The following is a 14,416-nucleotide window of genomic DNA, read 5'->3' as shown; positions in this document are numbered from 1 at the left end:
CGTTTGAAATGCTAATTCCCATGGGAACACATTGTAGAACCTACAGCCTGAACCGCTGGACGGAATTACACCAAATTTGGCAGAAAGGTATATTTTGTCATACAGATTGTGCCTTTTGTTATTTGGTGCAAATGCGTCCAGTAGTTTTTGAGAAATCTAAGCAGAAAATTATAGACATATCTCTGGCCCCGGATATTTCACCGTGGTTTCACAATTCAACATGGATGCGCGCGCCATCAGGATTGCTGTGATTGGCTGGACACAACCTGAACAGAAAGTTACGGCTGCTATTTTATTGCTCGGGGGATGTTTCTTGGACTGAAAATGAGTGTGAAAACTAACGTAAGGGGTCAGGGTAGAAATACTTTGACCCCATGTTTGAGAACTGAGTGTGTTAGTGACACAAGTTATGGGGCCAAAATATATTTATTTTTTTGTATGTGATATTCTTGACGACAAGGCGCCCGCCACCATGGCCCCCCATGTACCATTGTGGGGACACTGTGAATATTGCAAGGTCATCGCAAACATTAGTGAAAAATATATATATATATGTATTTATACACACTCACCGGTCACTGTCGCACACTCATGTATGCACTCACAAACTCACTCAGACACTTATACACTCATTCATATACCCACTCACACACTTATACATCCAGTCAAATCCAGTCACATACCCACTGAGATACTCATGTGCTCACTCACATACCCATTCAGGTACTTATACACCTATTTACAGACTCACTCGGAGAGTCACACATACTCAGAGACTCATGCACCTACTCAGAGACCAACTCATAGACTCATGCGTACAGTCTCATACCGACTTAGAGACTCTTACACCTACTTACAGACCCACCTGGACACTCATGCACCCACTCACAGACCCACCCAGATACGCAGGTACTCACTTACAGACTCACTCGGAGAGTCACGCTCCCACGTACAGACCCACTCAGGGACTCTTGTACCCACTTATAGACCCTCTCACACACTCATGTATGTTCTCACAAACCTACAGAGACACTCATATACCCACTTACAGATCCACTCATACACCCACTCGCTCACCCATACAGGCACTCCCACACTCAGTCACAGACCCTCTCAGTGACTTATGGACTCTGTCAGTAACTCAGAAACTCACACACCCACTCACAAAATCAGTCATATATACACACCCCCACTCAGTCAAAGCTCATGCATCCACTCACAGACCCACCCAGACACTCAACCTCCCAGACAAAGACCCACTCAGACACTAATGCATGCACCCATTCACTCACCCACTCAGAGATTTATGCTTTCACTCGAAGACCCATTGAGGCACCCACTCAGAGATCCACTCAAACACTCATACATCCACTCATGGACCCATTCAGACCCTCACACACCCATATAGTCACTCATAGACCCACTCAGAGTCTCATGCATTCAATTATATACTCAGAGACTCATACACCAACTCACAGTCATACTCAGAGAACCATGCACTCACTGACAGAACCACTTAGACGCTCACACTGCCAGTCATAGACCCACTTAGACACTCATGTATCCACTCACAGATCCAAACAGTCATATACTTACTTACAAATGCACAAAGATACTCATGCACCTACTCCCAGATTGAGTGAGAGACTTACGCAACCAATCACAGAACCATTGTGACACTGATGCACCTACTCATAGATGTATTGAGGCAGTCACACTTTTCGTTACAGAAGTATTGATGCACTGATGTCATCAGTGATGTCACTGACCATGTCATGAGTGATATAATATGTGAGGTCCCTGTAACCTTTGTTTTTTCAGTGAATTTAAATGTTTTTTAAAATGTTATTTACTAACTATAACAGCCCAGAAACCTTTGTTCTTTTCAGTATATGTATGTATATATATATATATATATATATATATATATATATATATATATATATATATATATATATATATATATATATATATATATATATATATATCTCTATACTACTATTATAAAGGAAGAACTTTGAACCTTTGAGGCGGGTAAACTCGGGAACAACAGCGCCAATCCACACACCCAATACATCGTTGTAATCGTCAGGGTGTGCAGATGGACATAGGCTATATAAACGTAATAAATATACGTTATTTAAAAAATTTACCGAAAAAAAGTAGTCCCTTGAAAGAAGCGCCGGCCGCGACGTGCGTGCTCGACGTGAGGAGCGAGGGGAGGAGTGGCGTCCAGGAGCGCGAGGAGGCCCACAGACATGGCGCGGGGAGGAGCGGTGAGGAGCGGCGGACAGGCGGTGAGGAGCGGCGGACAGGCGGTGAGGAGCGGCGGAGAGGAGGAGCGGACAGGCGGGGAGGAGCGGTGAGCGGCGGATGAGGTAGGTTATTTATTTATTTATTTAGGAGCGGTGAGCGGCGGAAAAATGAAGCAAAAATGAAAATTGTGAGCAAGAGGAAGCAAACAGAGCATTACAAAAGTGAGCCAAACGATGCATTACAGGAGGAAAAAGTTACGTGTGCAGGTTACAAAAGCGTACATCGTGAGCAAGAGGAAGCAAACGGAGCATTACAAAAGTGAGCCAAACGGTGTATTACAGGAGGAAAAAGTTACGTGTGCAGGTTACAAAAGCGTAGAAAGTAAATATAGAGGTATAGGAGGAAAAAGTGACGTGTGCAGGTAGCAAGAGGAAGCAAACGGAGCATTAAAAACATGAGCCAAACGGTGCATTACAGGAGGAAAAAGTTACGTGTGCAGGTTACAAAAGCGTAGAAAGTAAACATAGAGGTATAGGAGAAAAAAGTGACGTGTGCAGGTAGCAAGAGGAAGCAAATGGAGCATTAAAAAAGTGAGCCAAACGGTGCCCCACAGGAGGAAAAAGTTATGTGTACAGGTTACAAAAGCGTACAAAGTAAACATAGAGGTATAATACTGCAAGATATAGAGGAAGGCTCCGGGGGACCCACAGACAACGTCGGGGCGGGCGGGGGCCCTGAAGCCTAATTGCTCCCGGACAACGTCGGGACAGGCTGCTAGTATATATATATATATATATATATATATATATATATATATATATATATATATATATATATATATATATATATATATATATATATATATTTCTTGGATTTTCCTTGCTTCGACCCTCCCAGCAGAAGTCACTGCACAGCAAGCAGGTAGGATTTTTCAAACGTTTCTTTATTCACACACCATGTGCAAAATAATATATATATATATATTATATATATATATATATATATATATATATATATATATATATAGATAGATAGATAGATAGATAGATATATTTTATATATATATATATATATATATATATATATATATATATATATATATATATATATATATATATATATATATATAGATACGACATGTGTGCCATGTTTTCTGGGTAATGCATTCATGTAACATGCAAACCAAGCATAAGGGGTATGTCACAATTGTGGCACCATTGACAGAACTCACTCCTAAGGGATAGCCTAAAATGTTATTTGGACTGAGGAGTGTCAAAACGCCTTTGAAACCCTGAACGAGGCGTTGTGCTCCTGCACCTGACTTTAGCAAGGGGTTCATTGTTCAGACAGATGTTTCTGAACATGGGATTGGGGCAGTGTTGGCAGAGGTAAATGAGGAGGGCCAGGATCAACCAGTTATTTTCATTAGTGGGAGACTCCTCCTCAGAGAGCCTTGTTGGAGTGCCATTGAGAGGGAAGCCTTTGCTGTGGCTTGGTCCCAAAATCCCTAAAATAAAGTGATTTTATCCCATTGGCCGCCAGGAAAAGGTCATGGTCACCTTCACCTCTAGACTTGACTATTGCAATAGTCTTTATGCAAGTTCATCCAAGCAGCTACTCCATAAGCTCCAGACGGTACAGCATGCCACTGTTAGACTGGTATAAAACTTCCCAGATGGTGCTCAGCCTCAGGAAACTACACTGGCTACCAATCCATAAGAGGATACTATTTAAGATCCTCCGATTGGTTTTCAGAGCTTTTCATTTCATCGGCCCCAAATACATCACTTCCTGTTTAAGCCACTACAAGATTCAGAGGATGCTGAGATCATCAAATGCTAATCTTTTAAAACTCCCACCCTTTAAACTTAAAACCAGAGATGGAAACTCCTACAAGGTACTAGGCACCAAAGCCTGGAACCACCTCTCAATCTCTCTCTGCTTCATGGACACTGAAGCCACATTCAAAAAGAATCTGAAAACCTGACTCTTTCTGGCCCCAGACCCTCTCTGCCACTCTTCAATCTAGCCCGTCTATGACCTCCTGCTCTCTCTCACAGTACCCGCACTCTGTATTTATCTGGGAACTTAGCTCAGCGCCAGGATGCTCCTGTGTGAGTGACAGTGCGCTCTATAAGTACCTCATTCATTCCTTTACAACCTTTTGCAACTGTGCTTGACAAGCTGGTTTTAGGCTGAAGATCAAGCACTATGCACATTCACTAGCTATACATGTCACCTTCTGCCCAGTACACATTTTTAAGTCCTGTCTTTGATATATCTGTGGAGTGCAGGTGCTACTGGAGTAAATATGCATTTTGTCTTTGTGGTGCTTGTGAAATCACCTTATCTCTTCATACCATGACATTAGTAGACTGTAGCAAAGGTGACTATCAAACGCAGTTAAAATTCATGAAAACTCACCATTTTGACCTGATTTCAAAAGGTTCTTTGGAGTGGCAAGCATCACAGGTTTAGGTGGATCGTATGCTGCACTCACTTGCATAGTGAGCTGTTGTATCATTCTGGCGCACGGAGCCTTAACTACAGTCCATAGAGAGCCTTCATTACCACACTCACAGGAAAAGAATTAGAAGGGGACATTGCTTATAAAGGCAAACAAATGAGAACAACAGAGATGGACAATGGCAACAATATGCAGCAAGAGAAAATGAATTCACTGTTGTGAGGCATGCAAATGTTCACTATCAAAAGTATTGTACATTCACTTGGTTACTATGGCCTGAAGTTGTTGCAGTGAATAACCACATTAACCTTCCTGACACAGTCACTTACTACAGATATCTGATGCAGGTAATAGTCAATCAGGTCTTGAGGCTCGTTGGTCATGTTCCTCTGGTGTCTCCTGATCTCCTGTAGGATGAATGCACGCAGGACCTTGGCGTCTTGAAATATCCGCTGGTGAGGCCCAGGGAGGAAGTGCATCAGCCAGGGGAAGAGATCGTAGACCTGCAAAGGTGCAAAGAAAAAGAAATTGAGCAAGTGAATGTAAGGAGATACCAATTTGGCTGCTTAATGTATGTATTGCGCTTGTACACAAAGTGTATGAACAAAGAGAATCATTCAATCTGGTATTACTAATGCACAAGTTACTACTTGTGTAACGATATATCTGTAAGAGACATTGGTTAGTGATAGATTCCTTACCTTAGAATATCCCCAGGCGTCAGACTGGATCCGGAAAGTTTTGCGTAGCAGTACCCTTGCGCGTCGGTAGGCGTCGTCTGCGGCTCCGCGTCCGTCGTCGGAGTCGTGGGCGCCGTGATGACGTCGTCGGAGTACTTAGACGCCGCCTCCGTGTGCTGACGTCAGTTCTTAGCCACAGCTTTTCCGCGCCAGAAGCGCAGAGCCATGACAAAAACCGACACTGGTGCCAAGAAACTAGGACCCTGAAAGGGGATGACCTTAACCCTAGATATCGGTTCGCAGAACGGGGAGGATGGGTGGGTCGGTAAGGAATCTATCACTAACTAATGTCTCTTACAGATATATCGTTACACAAGTAGTAACTTGTGCATCTGAAAGAGACACGTTAGTGATAGATTCCTTACCTTAGAATAGATACCCCAGCAATACCATCCCCGTGGTGGTGGGTCTGCGAACCAATATTTACACCAGAAAGTCCTGGAGAACGGAACAGCCAAAGTAGCCGTCCCTCCGGACTTGACTGTCCAGGCAGTAGTGCCTAGCAAACGTGTGCAACGAGGCCCACGTAGCTGCCTGGCAAATGTCCTGCAAGGGCACACCTCGGCCCAAGGCAGTTGTAGTGGCCGTGGCTCGAGTGGAATGAGCCCTCAGCCCAACAGGGGGTTCCTTCTTAGCCAAGGAGTAACACGCCTGGATGCACATGATAATCCATCGAGAGATGGTCCTCTTGTGCACCGCTTTCCCTTTCTTAGCGCCCGCGTACCCAACAAAGAGTTGATCATCCACCCGGAACTGGTGTGTGCGATCCAGATAGAACGAGAGCGCACGTTTTGGGTCCAGACAGTGGAGCCTCTCCTCCTCTCTCGAGGGGTGCGGAGGCGGAAAGAAGGTGGGCAATGTGATGGACTGCCCAATGTGGAAGGCCGTGACCACCTTAGGCAAGAAGGAGGGCCTAGTCCTCAAAACAATCTTGTCCGGATGGACTGGAAGGAAAGGAGGCTTACAAGAGAGAGCCTGGAGCTCACTCACTCTCCTGGCAGAGGTGATGGCTACCAGGAAGGCAGTCTTCAAAGAAAGAAGGCGAAGTGGACAGTTATGAAGTCGCTCAAAGGGAGCGCACATCAGAAATGTTAGAACCAGGTTCAAGTCCCACTGAGGCATCACGAAGGGAACAGGAGGAAAGGTATGAGTGATGCCTTTCAGGAATCTGTTTACGATAGGGGACTTGAACAAAGAAGGCTGGTCAGGCAGCCTCAGAAAGGCTAAAAGAGCCGAAAAATAGCCCTTGATAGTGCCCAGAGCAGAGCCCTGCTGGGCAAGAGAAAGAAGGAAGAGAAGAACCTCAGAGGGTGGGGCATTGAGGGGATCCACAGCCTTTGCTGTGCACCATGCCACAAATCTGTTCCACCTGCAGGCGTATACCGTTTTTGTGGAGGGACGCCTGGCTGCCAGAATGATGTTGCAAACCTCAGGAGGCAAGTCAAATGGCCTCAACTGTCGCCGCTCAATCTCCAAGCATGGAGGTGGAGACTGGACAGGTTCGGGTGGAGGACCGTCCCCTGCTGCTGCGACAGAAGGTCCTCCTGAAGAGGCAGATGAACCGGGGGATCGACTGACATACTGAGTAGCTCGGGATACCAGTACCTTCGTGCCCAGTCAGGAGCTACAAGGATGACTTGTGCCCGGTCGCGCTTGATCTTCTTCAGCACTCTGGGCAGAAGAGGTATAGGCGGAAAGGCGTACAACAGACCGCAGCTCCACTCGCGACGAAAAGCGTCTCCGAGCGAGTGCCGCCTTGGAAATTCCAACGCGCAGAACTGATGACATTGCGCGTTCTCTTCGGTGGCGAATAGATCTAACCAAGGCTCTCCCCATCGCAGAAAGAGGCCTTGCGCCACGTCCGAGTTCAGACGCCATTCGTGATCCATCGAGCACCGACGGCAGAGTTCGTCCGCCCTGGCGTTCAGAGAACCTGCCAGGTGTTGAACCACCAGAGTCACGCCCTGATGTTCCAGCCATTGCCAGAGACGCAGAGCCTCCTGGCAAAGGGTCCACGACCCCACTCCGCCCTGTTTGTTGCAGTACCACATGGCGGTGGTGTTGTCCGTGAACACCTGCACTGCACTTCCTCGGACAGACGGGAAGAATGCTTTCAGTGCCAGACTAATCGCCCGCAGCTCCAACAGATTGATATGGAGCTGGGACTCGCCAGAGACCAGAGTCCTCTGATCTCCGCCTCTCCCAAGTGGCCTCCCCAGCCCTGGAGGGACGCGTCCGTCACAACTACGTGCTCCGGTTGGGGAAGGGAGAGGGATCTGCCGTTGACCCAATCGCGATCCGTGAGCCACCACTGCAGCTGTCTCGCAGTGCCCTCCGAGATCAGGACATGGTCGGACAGGTTGCCCCGGTGCTGGGCCCACTGAAACTTCAGGTCCCACTGCAGAGCCCGCATCCGCCACTGTGCGTGATGCACCAGAAGGATGCAGGAGGCCATCAGCCCCAGAAGCCGCAGCGTCAACCTGACCGAAACCCGGGATAACGGCCGGAAGATCAGAATCAGAGCCTGTATATCCCGGACCCGCTGTTCGGGCGGGTAAACCCGAAACTGCGCCGAGTCGAGAACCGCTCCGATGAAAAGGAGCTTCTGAGAGGGGCACAGGTGTGACTTCGGCACATTGATGGAAAATCCCAGCAGGTGCAGGAGATCCGCCGTAGTCTGGAGGTGGCTACCGACTGCCTGGGGCGAGCCCGCCTTCAACAACCAGTCGTCTAGGTAGGGGAAGACTGATACCCCTAACCTGCGCAGGTGAGCTGCGGCCATCACCTTCCTGAACACCTATGGGGCGCTGGTAAGGCCGAAGGGGAGCACGGTAAACTGAAAGTGCTCGAGGCCTACCGTGAACCACAGGTAACGCCGGTGGGCCGGCAGGACAGGGATGTGGAAATACGCGTCCTGCAAGTCCAACGCTACCATCCAGTCTCCTGGGTCTAGGGCAGCCAAGACCTGAGCCAGTGTCAGCATTTTGAACTTCTCCTTCCGGAGGAAGCCGTTGACGTTCCACAGATCCAAGATAGGGCGTAGGCCCCCTTCGCCCTTCTTGGGTACCAGGAAGTAGTGGGAGTAGCAACCATGACCTACTTCTGGCCCAGGAACGCGCTCGATGGCCCCCTTGGCCAAGAGGGCCGAAACTTCCTCCTGCAGGAGCCGCAAGTGATCCCCCGATACGCGGTGGTGTTGCGGTGGCATGGCTTGAGGGGTCGTCTCGAAGGGGAGGGAGTAGCCCCTTCGGACGATCTGCAGCACCCACCTGTCCGAAGTGACTGTGCGCCGGTGAGAGTGGTGATGGCGAACCCTGCCTCCCACTGGCGTCACATGGGCCGAAAAGCACGGACTAGGAGGGTTTAGAGGCGGATGCTGCGGGGCCAGGTGTGGACTGGCTCCGCTTGTTTCCCCGACCGCCTCCACGGCGGTTTCCACAGCCGCCGCCGCGCTGGACGACAGTTTGCGGCGAGTGGCTGGCGGCATGTGTGGGGGCGCCCCTTCCTTGGCCACGAAAGGAGCGAAAGGCACCCATTTGCTGGCGCGGGGCCGAGAGGCCCAAGGACTTGGCCGTAGCCCTGGAGTCCTTAAAGCGCTCAAGCGCGTGGTCTGCCTTGTCGCCAAAGAGGCGACGGCCATCGAACGGCATGTCCATGAGTGTATTTTGGACGTCTGCCGAGAAGTTGGCGGATCGCAGCCAGGCGTGGCGTCGTATCGCCACCGTCGTGGCCATCGCTCTGCCCAGTGAGTCAGTAGTATCCAGTCCGCACCTGATTGAATACTTTGCTGCGTCCCGGCCCTCCACTAGGGCTTGGCCGAGTTTGGCCCGAACCTCCAACGGACACTCTGGCAGCACTTCCGCCACTGTTTCCCACAGAGAGTGGGTATAACGGCCCAAGAGGCATGCGGTGTTGGAAGACCGCAGTCCCAAGCTAAGGGACGAGAATACCTTCTTGCCATAGGCCTCGTACCTCTTGGATTGCCGATCGGGGGGAGCCGTCGGGAATGCGGTCTGGGAGTTAGAGGCCTGGATAACCAGACTCTCGGGGGTGGGGTGGGTGGACAGGAAACATGGGTCGCCCGGGGCCGGGCGGTGGCGTCTGGCCACGTTCCTATCTACAGGCGAACCTGTAGCGGGCCTGGACCAAGTGCCCAAAAGAACGTCCATCAAGGCCTCATTAAACGGCAGCAGAGGCTCCATGGAGCATGACTGCGGCTTAAGGACCTCAGTGAGGAGGTTAGTCCTCACGGCCGCGACGGGGAGCTCAAGGCCCAAGGCCTTAGCAGCCCTCGTCAACACCACACCATAAGTAGCACCCTCCTCCGAAGCGACAGTAGGAGGAGAGACGAATCCAGTGTCTGGAGAGGTGTCCAGGCCACTGGCCTCCCCAAGATCTCTTGTCCAGTCCATGTTAGACTGACACTCCCTGGTCAGAGGGTCCTCAGACCCCTCCCAATTCTCCTCGTCCCCCATCTCCTGAGATTCAGGGTCATAAGTGAATGGGGTCGGTTCATAGAAATGAAAATCTCCGAACGGCGTCGAGAGCGGCGCCGATAGGCGTCGACCCGACGTCGGAACCCATTGAGAGGAGGCATCGGGGACGGCGCCGCCCGAGGACGACGCCGGAGGGGACACCACCCGGACCGACGCCGGGGGGGTTGTAAGGTCCACCGGTGACGATCCATCGCCCGAGGAGGGTCCAGCGGCGCCCTGCGGCGCCGGGCCCGAAGGCACCGACGACGCCGGGGCCGCTGTACCCTGCGGCACCGAGCCCGAGGGCACCGGCGGTGTCGGGATCGTGGAGCCCTGCGGCGCCGGGCCCGAAGGCGCCGGCGGCGTCGAGGCCGAAGCATCCGACGGCATCGGGGTCGTAGCCCCCGACCCACTAGGGCCCCCAGACTGGTTCACTCCCAAAGGCGCCGCGGAACCCGTCGGAGGAGAAAGGGACCTCATGGCCATAAGGAAATGCTCGATCTCCTCCGGCGTCGCGTTCAGCCCAGGGACCGGGCGGTATGGGGCCGAACGCGGCGCCCGCGACTCTCGAGGAGCCGCGTGGGCGGTGTCACCCGAACCCCCGGTCGCATCGCGCGAGCGTCGGGGGGAGTCAGAAGAGCGATGATGTCTCTTCGACTTCTTATGTTTCTTACCTGACGACTTGGACCCGGAGGAGTGGCGCCGACTCCCGGAGCTGTGACGGCTCCGTCCCCGCGACCTGTCCCTCGACCTCCCGTGGGACTGGGACCGGGACCTCACACGGCGCGGGGCCGACTGGCGGATCTCGAGTCGCCTGCGGGACCGCTCCCGCCTGGCCTTCCTCGAAAGGGCCCGACAGTCGGAGCAGGCCTCGTCGTCATGGTCGACGCCCAAACACATCAGGCACAAGCGGTGGGGATCCGTGACCGACATGGTACGGTCGCACTCGTCGCAATGCTTGAAGCCGGGCATCCCTAACGGCACCGTCGGAGTCGTAAAGACTTCGAAATGGATCAAAAGATCACAAAAGTTTAGTCAAAAAGTGACTGGGGAACTGCTCTTTCCAGATCTGCGCTGACTGGCGCGGAAAAAAGAAGAACTGACGTCAGCACGCGGAGGCGACGTCTAAGTACTCCGACGACGTCATCACGGCGCCCCGACGCCGACGACGGTCGCGGAGCCGCAGACGACGCCTACCGACGCTCAAAGGTACTGCTACGCAAAACTTTCCGGATCCAGTCTGACGCCTGGGGTTATTCTAAGGTAAGGAATCTATCACTAACGTGTCTCTTTCAGATATCTTGTTCAGATTAGTATTGTCACGCGATCCTGTTGCAGAACTCATTAGTTGACAGATGCGATTGCCATGAGCATACTAATCTTTGTTGTATCACAACAAAAGGGGTGTCTGCCTTTTTTGAGGAGCAAGTCTGTTGCGAGAAATCCTTGTGAGAAGGTGCAAGAAGCAAAGAGAAAGATTAAATACAATGGAAAGAGAAGGAGCAATAGGACTCCTAATGACAAGGCTGCTAACTATATTTAATTATAGCTGTAATTGTTGTCATGGGTTGAAAGGAAGCCCCAGTACCCCATCTTGCATTGATATCGCACCCATTTGCATCAATCCATTCCCAGATCTGTGGGTGCTCACAAGTTTTGAAATGCTATTGAATGTTGACTTGTTTTGAATGAACAAATCCAGTGATGAGCAACAAAATTCTGAGGGGATTAACATAGCTCCAGGTTCGTCAGTAGTTCTTCATTTGATTGTAGGGTATAAGTGCTACATCAGTTTTCTGGTAGCAGAGGATGGTTACATCTGGATTGGGTCAACTGAATTTGGAAGGAACTTTATGGTTTGGATCCCAAAACTAAATTATCCCCAATCGATTCTGCACTCCAGAATTCCAATGGTTCCTTGTGGGTTAATGGCAGCATTCCTGTGCTCCTGAGGCTGTTCTGTGTAATGAGGAGAAATGTGTATAAGTATTGCGATTTGTCGTGGTAGATTGGGCCATTGAAAACAGTGTATTACATGTTTTTCGCAGTGCATTGTGGGATTTGTATGGAGGTTTGGTGTCATGAAATATGTATGAAAGTTGTGAGCACTTCGGCTATGGAGCTTTGATTTGGGGACAGTAGGGACTTTGGTCATTGTGATATTGATTCTTTTGTCTTTTTCACGAGATGCACTTTAGTGGTGTTCAAATTGTGTGTAAAAGGGCTTTGTGCGACCACTAAAATGTACAAATAAAGGATGGATGAATGTTTGAATTAATTTATGCCACTGGTAATTACTCGGGCCGCATCCCAGTCCATTTTTATTTTGCACACCATCCCACCTCAGTTTGGACCCATCTATATGCAAATCAGTCTTCACCCTCCTCCAGGATGCAGCAAGGATGAGTGTGATGGGAGGCCAGTGTTGCTGGATTCTATATTGACCTGCTGTGATGAGACACTTCCATGATCCTACCGACATGGTGTGGGATGGAATGGCTCATATCTTTCAGAAGTACTGGTTTAACACCAGATGAAGGTCCATAGCAGATAGTTTGTTTCAGATATGCATTATATGCCAGCTGTTAAGTGCCAGCAGAAGGACAGTTGTGACCAGGAGCCACACAAGAAAGTCTGATGTCCCTTTCACTCACATTCATGTTGACTTTGTTAAAATACGTGTTTGCCAAAACCTGAGGTACAGCTTAGTTGTTGTCTGTTTTTTCTCTCGCTGGCTCAAAGTTTATGCAACTAGAAGGAGCCATGGCCTTACGATAGCCAAATTGTTGCTGAGCGATTTGGTCCCTCATTTTGACATGTCTGTTTATTTAAAATCAGATTGTGGTGCACACTTTAAAAATAACGTAATGGAGTTACCCAGTCTACCTCTTGGCATTGATCAGAAATTCTTTCGCTGTTCCAGGCCAGAAGTGTCAAGAATGGTGGAACAGGTCAATGAAATACGTTTAAATCCAGAAGTGCAAAAGTGCATGCCTCTTCTTCCCTCAAAAGGTCAGATGTACTCCCTCTTGTCTTGATGAGTCTCAGATGCTCACACTCCACCCATGAGGTGTTGATTGGGCGAGCTAGGAGATCCCTTTGTACCCACAGGTGCACTTGTAAACATCCCGGGTGATATTGTTCTTGAATATTGCAGAGGTCTGGCTGATGTGGTGTGTCCCATATTACGTCAAGTTGACTTTGCGACCCCAGCTGCAGAGCAGGGACTGTGCCACAGTCACAATCTCTGAGATGTGATACTGGTGAAGAAGCAGATGCGCAAGAACTGTTTAGAGCCTCATTGGAAGAGCCCTGACCAGGTAAACCTTGTGACCAACACTGTTGTGAAATATGCTGGATTGCTGCAATGGAACCATGCGTTGCACTTGAGGAAGGTGGGACAAACTCTAGAAGAATTGGTGACAGCGGCCATTGATTCACCAAGTCCGATCCAAGTCAGACATCTGTATCCTCAAGAAGATGAATAACAAATTAACTCTCTGCAAGTAGCATCCAAATTGGGCAGTCGGACCGTCCACACGCTTGTCGGCGATCTCCTGACCGCCGTAATAGCGGACGGCGGTCTGACCACCAGGCATCATAATGATGCCCTTAACTCTTAACACCAGCACTAATAACAGTCCACCACATGGTAACGCTGTCTGTCTAGTTTTGAGATGAGCACAACAACACTGTTTAATATTTCAATATACAATGAAATGAATAATACTTCCCACCCATTTTGAAATTGAAAGCTTTGGGTGGCCAGGAAAAGTCAATTATCACACTTGTAGGAGTGCGATGGTTAGTAGTTATGTTGGAACCGTCACTGGCAGCACTGGCAGGGGCAATGGGTGACCTCCTGAGAAGAGTTGATATCAAGTTATTACATAGAGACAATTCTGTAGGTTAATTAAGTGAGAACATATATTTTAGGTTATTAGATGAATATTAAAAACTTTTTTTATATCTGTATATTTTTGACCCGCCTCTGAGGGGGTGACATATCACCACCTCAAACTCACCTATGCTTTAGCCTGTAGTGAGACACTAAATTTGTTCTATCCACAGGATTTTCTTGTACGATATCTTTTGACCTTCGATGTTACTTAAGAAAATGTTCCTCTTGTTAGGACTTTGTATACTTCCTATGGAAGCAAAAGCATGGGGACTATGTCTAGATATGTCGCACACATTACGCAAATTAACCTAACAATGGAGTTAATTAATTTATATGTAGATTAAATAAAGGCGAGAATGAATTTACAGAAAAGCTCAACGAGTGAAAGGTAAAGTTCAGTGAGAAGGCTGAGGAAGAAAAAAGGGTTAAGCTGGAGAAGTGAGAAAAGCAAGTGAGATATTCAAAAGTGCATCCAAGGCTTAGTCTTGATAAGGCAAAAAAGGAACAAATATGCATGGCACGTGAAAAGAAACAGATTTAAGACATTAGAAATAGTAGGTTGGAGCAAGTGTGAGAA

At 49.2% G+C, this 14,416-nt stretch overlaps 1 protein-coding gene across 1 annotated transcript in view; it reads right to left on the bottom strand.

Moving 5' to 3' along the window:
• The window catches only part of LOC147665151 (cytochrome P450 2J2-like), a 137,408-nt gene that overhangs the window by 25,599 nt on the left and 97,393 nt on the right, over positions 1–14,416 (bottom strand). The window contains exon 5 of the mRNA XM_086949729.1: positions 5,053–5,226. Coding sequence (XP_086805855.1) covers positions 5,053–5,226 — 174 coding nt within the window. The remainder of the gene's footprint in view (positions 1–5,052; positions 5,227–14,416) is intronic.

Source organism: Lissotriton vulgaris, unplaced genomic scaffold (genome assembly GCF_964263255.1).
Source record: "Lissotriton vulgaris unplaced genomic scaffold, aLisVul1.2 SCAFFOLD_2368, whole genome shotgun sequence".
Taxonomy (NCBI): domain Eukaryota; kingdom Metazoa; phylum Chordata; class Amphibia; order Caudata; family Salamandridae; genus Lissotriton; species Lissotriton vulgaris.
Note: the sequence above shows the minus strand (reverse complement) of the source record. Positions and strands in the feature narration are given on the sequence as shown.